At 43.9% G+C, this 13,630-nt stretch overlaps 1 protein-coding gene across 1 annotated transcript in view; it reads right to left on the bottom strand.

Annotated features, from left to right (window-relative positions):
• Positions 1-12,162, bottom strand: part of SALL4 (spalt like transcription factor 4) — a 33,576-nt gene extending 21,414 nt beyond the window's left edge. The window contains exon 1 of the mRNA XM_044455270.1: positions 12,044-12,162. Coding sequence (XP_044311205.1) covers positions 12,044-12,116 — 73 coding nt within the window. The 5' untranslated portion in view covers positions 12,117-12,162. The remainder of the gene's footprint in view (positions 1-12,043) is intronic.
• Between the last annotated feature and the right edge of the window lie 1,468 nt (positions 12,163-13,630).

Genomic DNA, 13,630 nt, shown 5'->3' with positions numbered 1-13,630 from the left:
AGAATGAATACGATTATATAGCCTCATGCTACATAATTAAAAACCTATCCTTATTTCATGATGAATAACCTTTGGTCTATAAGGTATCTTAAACAGATTTTTCATCAAAAAGAATTTTATTAAAAAACCATTTAAAAAATCCAACTTAAATGAAAAAATCCAATTTTGGACTTTTAAAAAATCATTGATTTTTATTCACCTTATTTAAAATAGAAAGGTCTATTGTACAGAACCAATCAGAAGGATGATTTGGGGAAAGAGCTGACAAAGAACCAGAAGCATATAGGGTAGGCCATGAGAAATTCCACACCTGTTGAAACCCAGTACGAAGCACACACACACAGGGTTATATCCAGTGTTAGTCTAACCCACTTTCACCTTCAGGGGACTGGGGACGTGCAGCAGGTCAAGCACTAGAAGCTGGGACTTCAAGAGGGCCAACTCTGGCCAACTGAAGGCCAGACTGGGGAAAGTCTCCTGGGATAGGTTACTGGAAGGTAAGCGAGTTGAGGAGGGGTGGATAGCACTCAAAAGGGAGGTTTTGGAGGCACAAGCCTTGATGATACCTCTAGTTAGTAAGGTGGGGAGGCAGAGGATAGTGCCGCCATGGATGCAAAAGGAGGTGGTTAGAGAGATTAGACGAAGGAGGAACCTCCGTAGGAAATGGGTACTGGGGGAAATAGACAAAAGGGTATACTGGGAGGAGGAGGCCCGTTGCAGGAGGATTCTTCGCAAGGCTAAGGCTGATTACGAGCTGAGACTTGCCAAGAATATCAAGAGCAACAAAAAGGGCTTCTTTCAGCATGTAAATAGGAAGAGGAAGGGGAGACAAGTAGTAGGACCACGAAATAAGGAGGAAGACAATCCAGTGACTGATATGAGGGAACAGGCACAGATGCCAAATGACTATTTTGCCTCTGTGTTCTCCCCAAAGCAGGACGGGGGATATCCGCATAGGAGATTAGATGAGGCTGGGGACTTAGGGGCACAGATTAGAGTCACCCCCCTTGAAGTCGAGGGGCTTCTCAAGGCATTGGACATTACAAAGGCACCAGGCCCTGATGGATTACACCCAAGAGTACTTAAGAGAGTTGGCAGCTACTCCTCCTTACCATTGCACCCTATTTATTCACCCATTTCTTGCTCTGGCCCAGGCCATGATGGTGTAAAGAAGGAAGTACAATGGATGCCTCAGCCTACTGGGTCTCTGCCCATCCAGCAAGTGAGGATGAGGAACAAGAGCAGCATCTGAGGGCAATGGTGGACACCTGGGGGTATCTTGCCAAGGGCCCTTCAAAACCTAGGGCTGGCACTCTTTCCAGCTTTCTGTCTATCTCCTGTCCATAAAGCCACCTGGAGGCCACTTTCATCAAAGCTTGGATGAACAAACTCTTCCAGTTGGCATGTGCACACACCCACACCTGTCACCTCTCTGGCTGGCTGGAAACAATTCTTATCAAATAAAATAAATTCTTCCCATTGAAGTACAGCTAGGCATGTGGCTTCTCACAAGTCCACATAACACTGATGAGGTGATAAGTGCCACAGGCTTGGGATGTTACCTGCTGCGTCAAGCAACAAAAAACTAGGTGACCCAGAATAGTAGTACCACATGTAGAGGGCAGGCAGACTGCAGAAGGGTGCTGACAAAGAAAATAATTCCAGGTGACTGGCACACCATGGAGGCAGCTCAGACTCAATGCAAGAGAAATCCAGCCATCCTAAGCACAGACCCTCAAGGATAAACTGGGCCGTTGGAGACAGATCCTGGGCAGCGGGAACCTAAGGGCACCCAAAGGCTAGTGCTGCCACTAAGTGGCCCTGACAAGGCTTCTTAACCTTTTGCATCAGTCTCTGGGTTCTTTGCTGGATTAAGATTGGACATCTCTATTCCCAGTTCTTCCTTTCCTGTCTTTTACTAAATTCCACTACATTGCTTTACTTTGGTGCGTGGAACCTGGTGGGATACAGCAGATATTAAATTTTGCTGCCTTCCCATCCCCTTAAATTGTCTTAGTGTGATGAATTTCCACACAGCAATACCTGTCCTGGACAGGTATTGGGGATGGGGGACAGTAGTTCCCCCCATCATACCTATTTTTAATTTACTTGTAAAGAAAAGGGGTTCAAGCTTATTCTTGATGGAGATCAAACTGCTTTGCCTCTCTAGGTGGCACCATAGTACAGAGAAACAAAGCGGAATGCCACAACTACACTGGTGGACGGGGCTGGTTTTAGTTTGCAGTTCTCCCAACATACCACGTCAGACTTGTCTAAGGTAGCCATAATCAAGTGGCAATGAGGGACAGCAAGGGCACAATAACAGCCTAGTCTAGGAAAACTCCCTTTCGCCTTGGTTCTACATTTTGGAACATCACAGGGAGAAACTTGGGAGCCCAAATATCTCTGCCAGTTACAAGTCAGGTGAAGCATGCAGGTGAAGCAAAATAGGGCAGGTAAGTAAGGTTCCTGGGTAGAGCAATACTACCAGATACATGGGGAATTTTGTGCATCAGCATCGTCATCTATTGCATTTATTGCCTTTGCATGGAAGTCATGTAGAAGTTGCAGGGATGGGCCAGCATCTAATATGCTTGTTTTGGAAGAACATGGAAGAAGAATGGAACCACAGGAAGGATGAGGAAGGCCAAGCAGCTCTAAGGACAGGGGGGGTATGGCAGAGGGTGGGTGGTATAGGCACCGACCACCATTTTAAAATTTTCTGTCCAGCTCTCTTAAGAGGTATAAGAGCATCATTCTGTGCAATATTAGGGTATGCTCTGGTGTAAGGGACACTTTTCAACCATTCCTCAGTGAGACAGGAATAGCAACTTTTTTTAGGGGCTCACCAAACCATGTCTCTTGTGGTCCACTGATGGCTTGAGAAACCTTCTGTTTTTGCTGCTTTCCTAGTTCCATGGAACAAGCAGGTGACAACACAGAGCAGATGGGTTGTGTTTGACTTAGTGAGTCAGAGGTTACACTAGCCTAGTTTTAAATTTTAGTTAGCCAACTCAATTGTTTCCTAAGAAGGATAAGCCCTAAAAGGATGGGATAAGATGCACTTTTCCCCAAATAGCTGCAACTACAGCGCCTTTCCATGTATTCCTTTGTTTCAACAGTTAACCCTGAAATGTAAGTAATTAGAACACTGTATGTCCAGAGTGCCTTTAAGGACGTAAGAAAAGCACTGCTTGGTCAGACCTAAAGTGCGCTTAGTCCTGTTTAGTGGCCAACCAGAGCAGGGCACATGGACAACAGCACTTTACAACTGTGTTGTTCCCTAGCAACTAGTAACAGAGGCATACTACATCTGACCCTGGAGTTAGCATGTAGCTATCACAAGTAGTATCCACTGAAGCCTTAATTGCCCATGATTTTGTCTGAAACCCTTTTAGGGCCATCCAAGTTGGTTCCCTTATTTGTCTTCTCGGGCAGCCGACCCTTCTCTTTGGGATTACAAGATGTCCAGATCAGAATAGGTGACGCCCTGGGATGCTGAAGTCCTACACCTTTGTTTTGAAAGTTAAGCCACGTTGAATGCATGGCCATATTAAGGGTAATAAAATCTTGCCAACTTGCACATCATTCACCCAGCTTAGAAATGAAGCCCTGCATTATCATTCCATGTCAGGATGTAACAGCCGACATCCATGTAAGGCCTGTAGCCATCCATACAGCAGCATGTTCCCGTGGATGGTTCCCGGCTTGCCATCTGGAAACCAGTGTGACTGTACAAAATGGGTGCCAGTCTTGGACTTGACAACACAGTTCATCAATGCCTTCTTGGTTGGAGAAAGGCTGATTTCTAGTCAGGATGATCAAGGAACTCCATACCTTGAAAATGCAAGCTGTCCTTTGTTCCCATCATCACATATCCAGAGAAAGTATGGACTACCACAGCAATGGACACCCAAAACAGAAAACCTAAATATTACATCTATGTTTGAAATAGTGCTCTATATAGTCAGAGCATTTGTTTCCAAATGCCCACATACTGTTATGTTACAGAACATGGGTGCAGAATCTTTCAGCTAATGGCCAAATTTTATTTTGGAAAAAATCATGGGGAACGCCACAAGTGATGAGCCGGGCCAACAGCAAACGTGGCTGAACTGGAAGCCAAAGAACTAGAATACCAAAATTATAAACACAGTTTGGCTCAAAGCTCTCCCTTCCAGAAATGCATCCTTAAGAGAGGCATTCAGACTTTCAGAATAGGGAGAAACCCCTACAGAAAAGTGGGGAATCACCAAGCAATGGGTCATTGGAGAAGGGGAAAGGGGGCATGGTCAGGTGGAGAACCCTAAAGGGACAGACAGGGATCTCAGGCAGGCCAAATTTGGCTCCTGGCTACAAGGTCCCACAAACCTGTGGTACAATGACAGTGGAAGAACTTTAATAAGACTGTAGATACAGTGTTCCACTGCCCTACAGACCTCGGCTTACAACTTACAAACCCAGCCCTACTCCCACTTGGGAGGTTTATAGCAGAATCAACATTTAAAGTAGGACTTGGTATACAGCATTTAAAACCCCACTAGATGCTTGAAGATGATATGACTCTGTTCACCCTCCTCCAGATCACATTATATTATCTTTCAACTTCTTGTAAACTGACTGAATGCAGTGAAGTCAGTAGAGAGATTTATGCTCCAATGCAGTACAGTGAAAGGAAAGATTCTCATAAGGTGGAGATGAGATCATGCAAAAACTAGGTCTGATGCATTAAACCTGGGCTTCAATATTTAGCCCAAGCCTATGAAGTTCTCCCCAGTGACCCTTTGATAATCAGGTTTAATTTGCTCAAGTGCCTATGCATACAAAATGATTCCATTTGTTCCATGCTTCCAAGATTTACTTCTACCACCTAAATACACAATTTTAAGGATTAGATTCAAAAACTTGCCTCTAAAAGTTGGCCACTGAGTCTTAGAGAACAGAAGTAGAGCATGACACAGACAAAATGAAAAACTCTGAGATCTCATTTATTTCAGTGATAGGTATTTCAACACTTTGTACTAGCATCTTTAAATCCTATACAGAAGGGACACTGAGAGCCATCTAGGTAAAAGTAACAATTTGAATCAAAGTGTTAATTTTAATTAGCTATATCCACACACACCTCAACTACACACTTTTTCTTTCTCTCCTCTACTCCACAGAGCCAAAACATTTATTTATTTACTTATTCTACTGCTCATTTGTCAAGATGACTCTCTGGGAGGTTTATATAATCAGAATATGCAAATAAACAATGCATTAAATCAGTTCAACAATGGCACTACGATGACACTAAAATTAGCAACAATAGGTCCAGTATAAGCCCTTTACAGTGGTGCTTAAATTAGTCCAAGGTCCAGCAACAAAACACAATAAAATGTGATACAGATAAAATAGACATTTCAAAAGAATCAAAATTAATAACTGTTAAAATATCGAGTGAATAAAAAGGTTTTTACCTGGTGCTAGAAGGAAAAGAGTCAGTGTCAGGAGTACCACAAAACATACTTGCTCAGGAGTTCTTGCCAAAATACTCCTAATCACAATTTTTCAATTTTTTTTTTACCATCTCTACTGCTATTACAGTTTATACTATCCTGGTCATTGAAACACCAGTGCAGCTCGGTAATTTTAGTCAGCATTATGGGGTGTCATTTAGATGGCCATATGCAATATTTCCATTACACTGTTCACAATGAACTTCTCTCCTCACCATACTTTACAGCTGCTTTTATATTACTAAAGCAAAATGAACTGTTCGCCAGTCGTAAGTTACGTTCTATGAAAGCGAAATCCTCCAAGCAGGTGCAGTTTTGCATTTAATCCTGTGAGCATATACAGTTTTGAATTTTTTACTCAAAGCTTAGCACCTTCTGGACTACAGGAATAAAACAAAAATGCTTCTGCTGCCCTGACTTACTTGGGAGTAAGCACCATTCTCTTCTAGAAAACAAGGAAATATTTTAAAAGTCAAAATCATAAAAGGGACCTCTGTCCGTGTGTGGCCGGCCACCCTCTGACTGTAGAGGAAGTAAAAGCCCCAGCGCCTTGCAGCACGCCTCTTGGAAGCCCAGCTGCTGCTTTGGTACTGTCCCCTCACCTGCTGCACTCTAAGTGTCAGGTGGGGAATCCTCTGGACTGTGATTCCACTGATTTCAGTCCAAGAGCCAATATATTCTGCCCCACTGTATTCAGATCCTGTATTTTGAACAAAACAAACTTTTCAGGCAGCCCACAAAAGATCTAAATCAACTTCTTATCAGCTTGAGAGGCAACAGTTCTGAATCACCCCTTTTACTTGGATATTTCGGTTTGTCCACCATTAACAGGACAGGGTTTAGTTGTTGCTGCTTTGGTTAAACATTTCTAGTACTCCAACCACATATATAGATAACAGCAATAGATTCTGACACAGTTGTGGTCAATACCAGCCAATTACACATGTAGGCCAGTGAGAGCTTTTGGGTTCACTGTAATAAATAATTTGATTTTGCTTTCAGCAGTTAGTTAAAACACAAATAAAACTATCACAGCAGTTTGTCATGCCTACCACATGTCATGCAAACAAGAAAAACTATCCTGGATTTAGAAGTCTTACATTAAATTACAGCAAATACAAAATGCTAACAACTGCGTTTGAAGTTGTGCAGTGCAATTGTAAATATGTTTGCTTATAAGCAAACCAACAAAGAAGGACCACAGAGTTCAGCAATGTACTTACCCCCTTGTTAGTGGACACAGATATGCAGCCTTTAAATAGAGTCCGTGTTAATGATTTGAGGTAATTTTAGAAGGGCTTAAAAACCAATATGGGCACTGAAGACTGCCAAACCTCTGAGAAAGGATCTTAGCTACCTTCTGTGGCTTGCAAGCAACATTTTCAATGAACATTTGTTCTAGTGCTGTTGACTTGAGTTTAAAAAGGATACTAAAAGCACAACCCTATAAACGTTTAGACAGAGAAAGGTCCTACAATTCTCAGCATCCCCCAGCTGTGCCTAGCTGGGAGGGAATACTGAGCATTTCAGCATTTTTTCTGTTTAAACTTACCCAAGCTTATGTCCTAAGTGTAGGATGACAGAAAAATATATAAGGATTGCTCTTTCTGCAGAACAAGTTAAATAAAACAAATCCATCCTCAGAGAACTGTCCTTAAAAACAAAAGGGAAAGCAAAATAAAACAAAAGGGACTACAATGCACAAAAATAACTAACTGATGCATTATCTATGCACAAGCCAGCATTACTTCTCTCAGCATTGTGGGCCAGTGCTGTATTCGATGGCATTACATCTGCCCATGCAAAATAGCACAAGAGCTATTAAGCAGTTCTTAACTGGACCAAGCTCAAGCAGGAATTTAAGGATGGAAGGCAGAGTTAGGAAGAAATAGATGTTGAACAGAACACTACCAATCACCACCTCCCCAGAACACACACTCAAGTAACAATCAGGAGTAAAGCCCCATGCAGCAGCTTACACCCTAAACGAATAGGGAAGGGAAAAAGACAGCTTGCTTCTACCTTTTCCAAGGACCATTTCTTCTTCTCCACTCAATTGCTCGCACCACCAGCAAGTCCCTTTGACTATAAACAAGGCAGCTCCAGACCTCACTTAACACTAGTACAGTGTTTAAGACCAAACTAAACAGCAGAAAACCCCGCTGCCAAGGTCAATTGCATGAGAGTCCTAATTGGAAGCTTGACATCAACTTACCACCCACAGCAGGCAGGAGGAGGCAAAGGTTAGAGCAGCAGCTCTGTCAAAAATGTCACAAGCTGCCGGGTTTCGCAGAAAAGGCCCAGTCACTACAACCAATATAGGGTTTCACTTGGCATTTAAAAAGGGGGGACATCACGCATTGCGCCCCAGCCTCACTACCTCCCCAGCACCGCTCTCAGCCAGCTGTCCTCTTATTGGTTCGTTGACAATGTTTAATCTCTGCCCCGCAAGAACAGTAGGGCATCATGCCTGGACTGTTAAAATACCTGATTACATGAAAATGCTATTCTTGGAAACAAGCAAAGCTATTCATCTGAACAGGAAAGCTGTCACCAAATGTAAGCTTCGAACAGGACTGTTTTTTACTTTGCTTACACTATTTCTGCAAGGGGGATTCTTTCTTTAATGACTACCTTGGCGGATTTTTTAGGAGTGGGGTTGGAAAATTGCTCGATACTCGTTAAGTGTAAGCCTTCAGTGTTGATGTAACATTGAAACTTTCACCACAGTAGTTCATTAAAAAAAATCATCGGGAAGGAAAACATGATTTAAGTTCTAAACTGCATTTTGAGAAAAAGATTTTGGCCTAATGGCTGTCACCAAATACAATGGACACTTAAATCCTTTGAGTAGAGGGAAATGCTAATTTTCAGTGTGTAATTGTTGTTCTCAAGTAACCCACCTGCTATTTTTGACCTGTTAATTGATCACCAAGTTAGCAGTACCTTTCCTCCCAGCCCTGAAATGTATTGCTTTGCAAATTTTTGTCTGAGGTTTTGTTCCCTGAAGCTAAAAGATAAAGTGCTTGGTTTAATTATTCTTCCTTGCCATGCAAACACAGCTACTCCTCAATAAATCCTTGGGGAGTTATCTAATTAAATTTCACAATTTGCCAATCTGAAAGTGTGTCCTATGGGCATATTTGGGGTTCCTCCCAGGATTTTGCTGCTCAAGCTGTTGAGGAACCACACATTTTGTACGACCATCACACGATGTTTTATTTTCTTTTAAATTGAACTTCCACACCTAGAACATTCTACCTTAGGATACAAAAGAAAAAGGGGACCAAGATTTTTAAACTACCTTTCATGCTCCCACATACTCTGGTATTAATAATTAAAGGTGTCTTTTGGATTTAGATGTGGAACACACAAATCCAAATCCCCACTAGGTTATAGAGCCTGCTGGACAAGTTATCTTTGGGCAAGTTATGCCTATTCTGTCCTACCTCACAGGGTTCTTCTCAGGCAAACAGAAGCGTGACAAAGGTAGAGTGACAAAAAATTTTTAAAAAGTATTTTTTCTGGTACCTTGAAGGCAAAAGGCTATTTCATCAAGTGATGCATGGAAGAATATACTTTTTTATCTGCAGCAAAACTTGCAATGATGCATACAAATCTTAAAATACCACCAGACTATTGACTGGGCTTGGCTGTAGCATATTTTGAACTATAACAAACAAGTGCACAAAGCCATCACACCTTGAGTGTTTCCCATCTGGAGTTGGAAAAGGCAAAGTAAATTCATAGGGGCTTGCTTAGAAGCAGGCCTATTGGAATCAAATAGGGCAAGTTAGACATGATTCCGGTGGGTATAACTAAAGCTGAATGCAACCCACTGAGTTAGAGACTATCTTGGAGGTCATCTAGACGAACCATCATCATTAGTCAGCACATTATCAGTTCAAAGAGATATTTCCTTCCAGGCGCCAAGCAGACAGAAACCTGTCTCAGTTTAAAACACAATACGATCCTAGGCTCATCCTCTGTTTCAGAGATTTTCAGAAGGTCATCGGCGGGCATTCTGAGCCCCCGTCCCTCTAACCTAACTCCATAAACCAGGAAGAGTCAAGACCCACGCGGACATGCTTCCACGGACAAAATGCATTTTCTATATTGCCATCTGCACAGGCAGCTTCCTCCAGGTGGCGCCGGAGAGCAACCGAACCGTCCTATAGCACACTCGAGAAGTTACCTTCAAACAATTCAGCGCGATTTAAAGAGCATGATGTTTTTCCTAGACTGATAACACGCACTCCAAAAGTTATTGAAACACTAGTTTCTTTCCCCACACTCGTTATTCTTTACGTCTCAAAGAGCTCCGCAGCCTTGCATCAAAATCCAACGGGATTGAAGGGTTTTGAAATTTAAAAATGCACTAATTTGGAAAAATTAGCGTGAGAAATGGACCAAAGAGTAAAACCTGAACACCAGGTCGGTGGGTCTAGCAAGGGAGTTTTCGATTACCCTCTTCTCCCTCGCCCCCCCCCCCGCGGAGCACCCAGCTCCAAAGGAGTTATTAACCCTTTTGTTTCAAGGCAGACCCCGGAGGTGGTTACCCAGCTGCGAGCAGAGATTTACATGTGGAAACATCACTTCCAACCCCCTCCACCGCCCCGCTCCATCCTAACCATATGCACAAAGGAAAAACAGTCATGCATTAAACATGGGATTTATTGCCTTCTGGCCAGCTTGCCGTTTTCTTAAATCACCATTAACCGGACTCAACAATTGCACATTTGGGCTCAAAAGAAAGAGACAAGAGAAAAGCGCCAGACCTCCTGAGGCTCGCCAGTGAATCGCCCCCTCCCAAATATATATTGTTATCGACCATTTCCAGCAATTGTGGTGGTGCGGGGCAGAGTTTATCGTGGGACAACTTTGATTTGAGTCCGGCCCTTTTTTCCCCCAAAACCAAAACAAAAATTTAAAGGGCAAAGGGAGAAAAGAGGTAGGAAGAAAAATAGAAGATCGAGTGCCAGATTTCATCCCAAAGTTTTCATTTATCCTTGGACCAGTGGGTGTATCATTTTTAAAATAAATATATGCGAAAGGCATCTAGATTAGGGAAAGGCATTCGATATAACTGAGTTAGGAAACGCTAACATCTACTGTTTATTTTTAAAAGAACAAATATCTCCCCCCCACCCCCGTGTACCAGAATTGCAGAGTTCAGGACAGTACTGATAAATATCCATGACTCAACCTCCACCCCTCCTCCCTGGCGCATCTTATTAATTTCACACCGCCCGTTTTGTTTTGCAAAAGAAGCCTGAAATCCAACTTTGAACAACCCCAACCCACGTCCGTGTTGCCCCAGATGCGGTTCCAAAACCAAAGAGCGGTCTGACCCCATCGCCCCAACCAGGAATTTAAAACTCTCCAGCTTACATTCTAGCGAATTCTGCCGCATCAATTGCTCTTCTTTGAACAACTCTACCCCCACCCCCGCACCACAACCTAAAGCGATGAAACCTGGAGAGAATACAAGCCATTCCTTTATATCTTTCTGCACAGATTTTTTTTTTTAAAAAAAAAAGTCATAGCGCATCAGCGATGAGAAGGGAAAACAAAAAGCAGTGATAGCGATCACAACTTTGGGAAGATTTTTTTTTTTTTTTAAGATCGCCTCTCCCACCCACCCCCACCCGCAGCACACCATATTAGCTCACCGGAGTTATTTTAGGAAGTCGGAAATCAAAGATGGCTGGAGGTCAGCTACAAAAGGTCCGAAGTGATTGCGATCTCTCTCTTTCTCTCCCCACAAAGATAGCTCCAAGTTTTTGGTTAACAAGAGAGGGTAAGGGGGCACCCCCCCGTCCAAATAAGGACAAGCGATGGAAGGGTGGGGAAAATATTTTCCCCCAACCCTTGCATTACAAAAGGTGTTTCGCAGTATTCCTCTCGCCTGCCCCCTCCCACCTAGAAATATTTCCTTGTGGGGGGAGGGGGCAGAAGTTTAGGGAGTTACCTTCTAGTAACGTCCATCGGAATATAAGGATACGATTGTATCCCACGCACGAGAGATTTTTAAAAGGATGCTAAAGGGATCCTGGGACAAGAAAATAAGGAACTTTGCCAAATTTAGGGGAGTGGACAGGGTAGGAAAGAGAACTAGGAATCGCACACCAGGAGAAGCTTTATGTGTAATTAACATCTATCGGGAATTTGTTTTTTCCCTGCGCAAATAAAAGTGAGCAGAAACCAGACTAACGAAGGATGGAAAGAAGGGGGGGGGGGGCAAAGCAAGCAAGGAAAACCCCTTTACATCTTGAAAATCAATCAATCCACACATTATCCAAAAGGCTCCCGCAATCGTGAGAAATATAGGTGAAATCGAGAGGGTGGTCTGCACACCAAAAGGGTCACTTTGGCTCAGGATCCCGCACGGGCGCCCCGGTGCGCTGCGGGGGGGGGGGCAGCCTCGCTCGCACACAAAAGCAAGCACTACGCCCCCGCCGCCAAATTCGCTTCCCTGGCTGATTCCTTTTGCCCATCAATTAAAGTTGGGAATTGACCTGAGCTTCCCCGGTCGAGCTTACCATTCGCTGTATCCCGGGGTAGCTGCTCGTCCGAATGGATATGCTGGGGCTTCGCCTGCTTGCGCCTCGACATGGTGCACACGCATCGAGAGCCAAATAGTCGCAATTATTTTCTTCTTCTTCTTCACAACAAATTCCTAGAGTTGGGAAATTACTCCTATTGACCGGAATGCGCATGTCAGAGTAATTATGATTATCAATAATGCATTGCGATTTATCATGGGTCCCTGACAGCTGATTGGCCTGAGTCCAAGAGCTCACAGATTATTCAAATAAGGTCCATTGATCAGGGCGCAGAAGGGGTCGCTGGGCATTGTAGTTTCCTCGGCTGTCCCCCGCTGGCCTCCTGCATGTGATTGAAGCGTGGACGCGGCGCCCGAGACGCGCACGCCGGAGGGAGCTGAGCGCCGCGCCGCCGACCGCCTGATTGGATTATATTTCCCCGAAGGGAAGGGAGCCGGGAGAGAGCCGGGCATGCCCTGGATCCATCTTTGAAAGTCCGCAAACAGGCGGGCAGCCTGCTTAGCTGAGCAATCGGCGGACGACGATCCTGCCGCTCCCTTACCCGGAACAGTCTTCCTCTTTGAAGGAGTTTGTGCATTGGGTGGTGGGTTGGAGTGGCGGCGTCTGTAGAGAGTCCCGAAAACATCACTTCCCTGGAGAAAGTTAATCAGGTCCCCCGCCTGCCCGCCCGCCCCCCACCCACAGAAGCGCCCCTTCCCTTCCCACCCCACCGCCCCCTCAAATGAAGTAGCATCTTTGTAGAACGATCCTTTGGATGGGTCCTCCGAAACAAGACCTCTCTGGGTGTTGACCCGGGACTAAGGTCCGCTGAGGTCAATGGGCCTTTCTCCCAAGGAAGTGCCCCATAAAACCTCCCTGCTTTATTTTCCAGGAAGCGCCCATAGACTTGGAGAGCCAAAGTGCACGTCTGTACAATGACTACTCAGAAGTAAGTTCTGCTGATTTCAATAAGGCTTACTTCCAGGGAAGTGGGTGTAAGATTTTAGCCTCGTTGGGTTACCTGGAGTTGGAGGTGGGTGTTAGATGGTGTGAGGTTGTAGTGTATTTGCATTTTAATTTAATGTTATGTTTTAACCTGAAACTGCTTGAATGCATATCCAATCCTATGGATGTGTAGACAAAAATAAATAATCCTTATAATTCCAACATCTCCCACACAGCACGGCTGGTGAGACGGATACAGGTAGTTACAGGGCTTAATTCTGTCCAAACATACATAGCATTGCAACCTTAAATGCTCAGTGAAGCTCTTGCTAGATTTTACAATACACTTGCTAGATCTCAGTGTTAACACATTACCTTATAGAAGCCAAAATGCAGCAAGTGCAATTGTTTATTCCCATGAGAAGGAATTAGAAAGCATTGGGTGTCCAAGGTGTTTTCAAATACATAATTCTCACAGCACACCCACAACATAAATCATTTTACTCCATGTGTATTGTGCCCTTCCTCTTTGAGGTTAGGGAAGAATCCATGGTTTTCTCCTGAACCCCCGTTTTTATCATCACAACAATCCAACAGGGCAACAATCCAACAGGGACATCACAGCAATCCAACAGGAGC

This window comes from Varanus komodoensis, unplaced genomic scaffold, assembly GCF_004798865.1.
Source record: "Varanus komodoensis strain SLA01 unplaced genomic scaffold, ASM479886v1 scaffold8, whole genome shotgun sequence".
NCBI lineage: Eukaryota > Metazoa > Chordata > Lepidosauria > Squamata > Varanidae > Varanus > Varanus komodoensis.
This window is presented reverse-complemented; position numbering and strand designations above follow the sequence as displayed.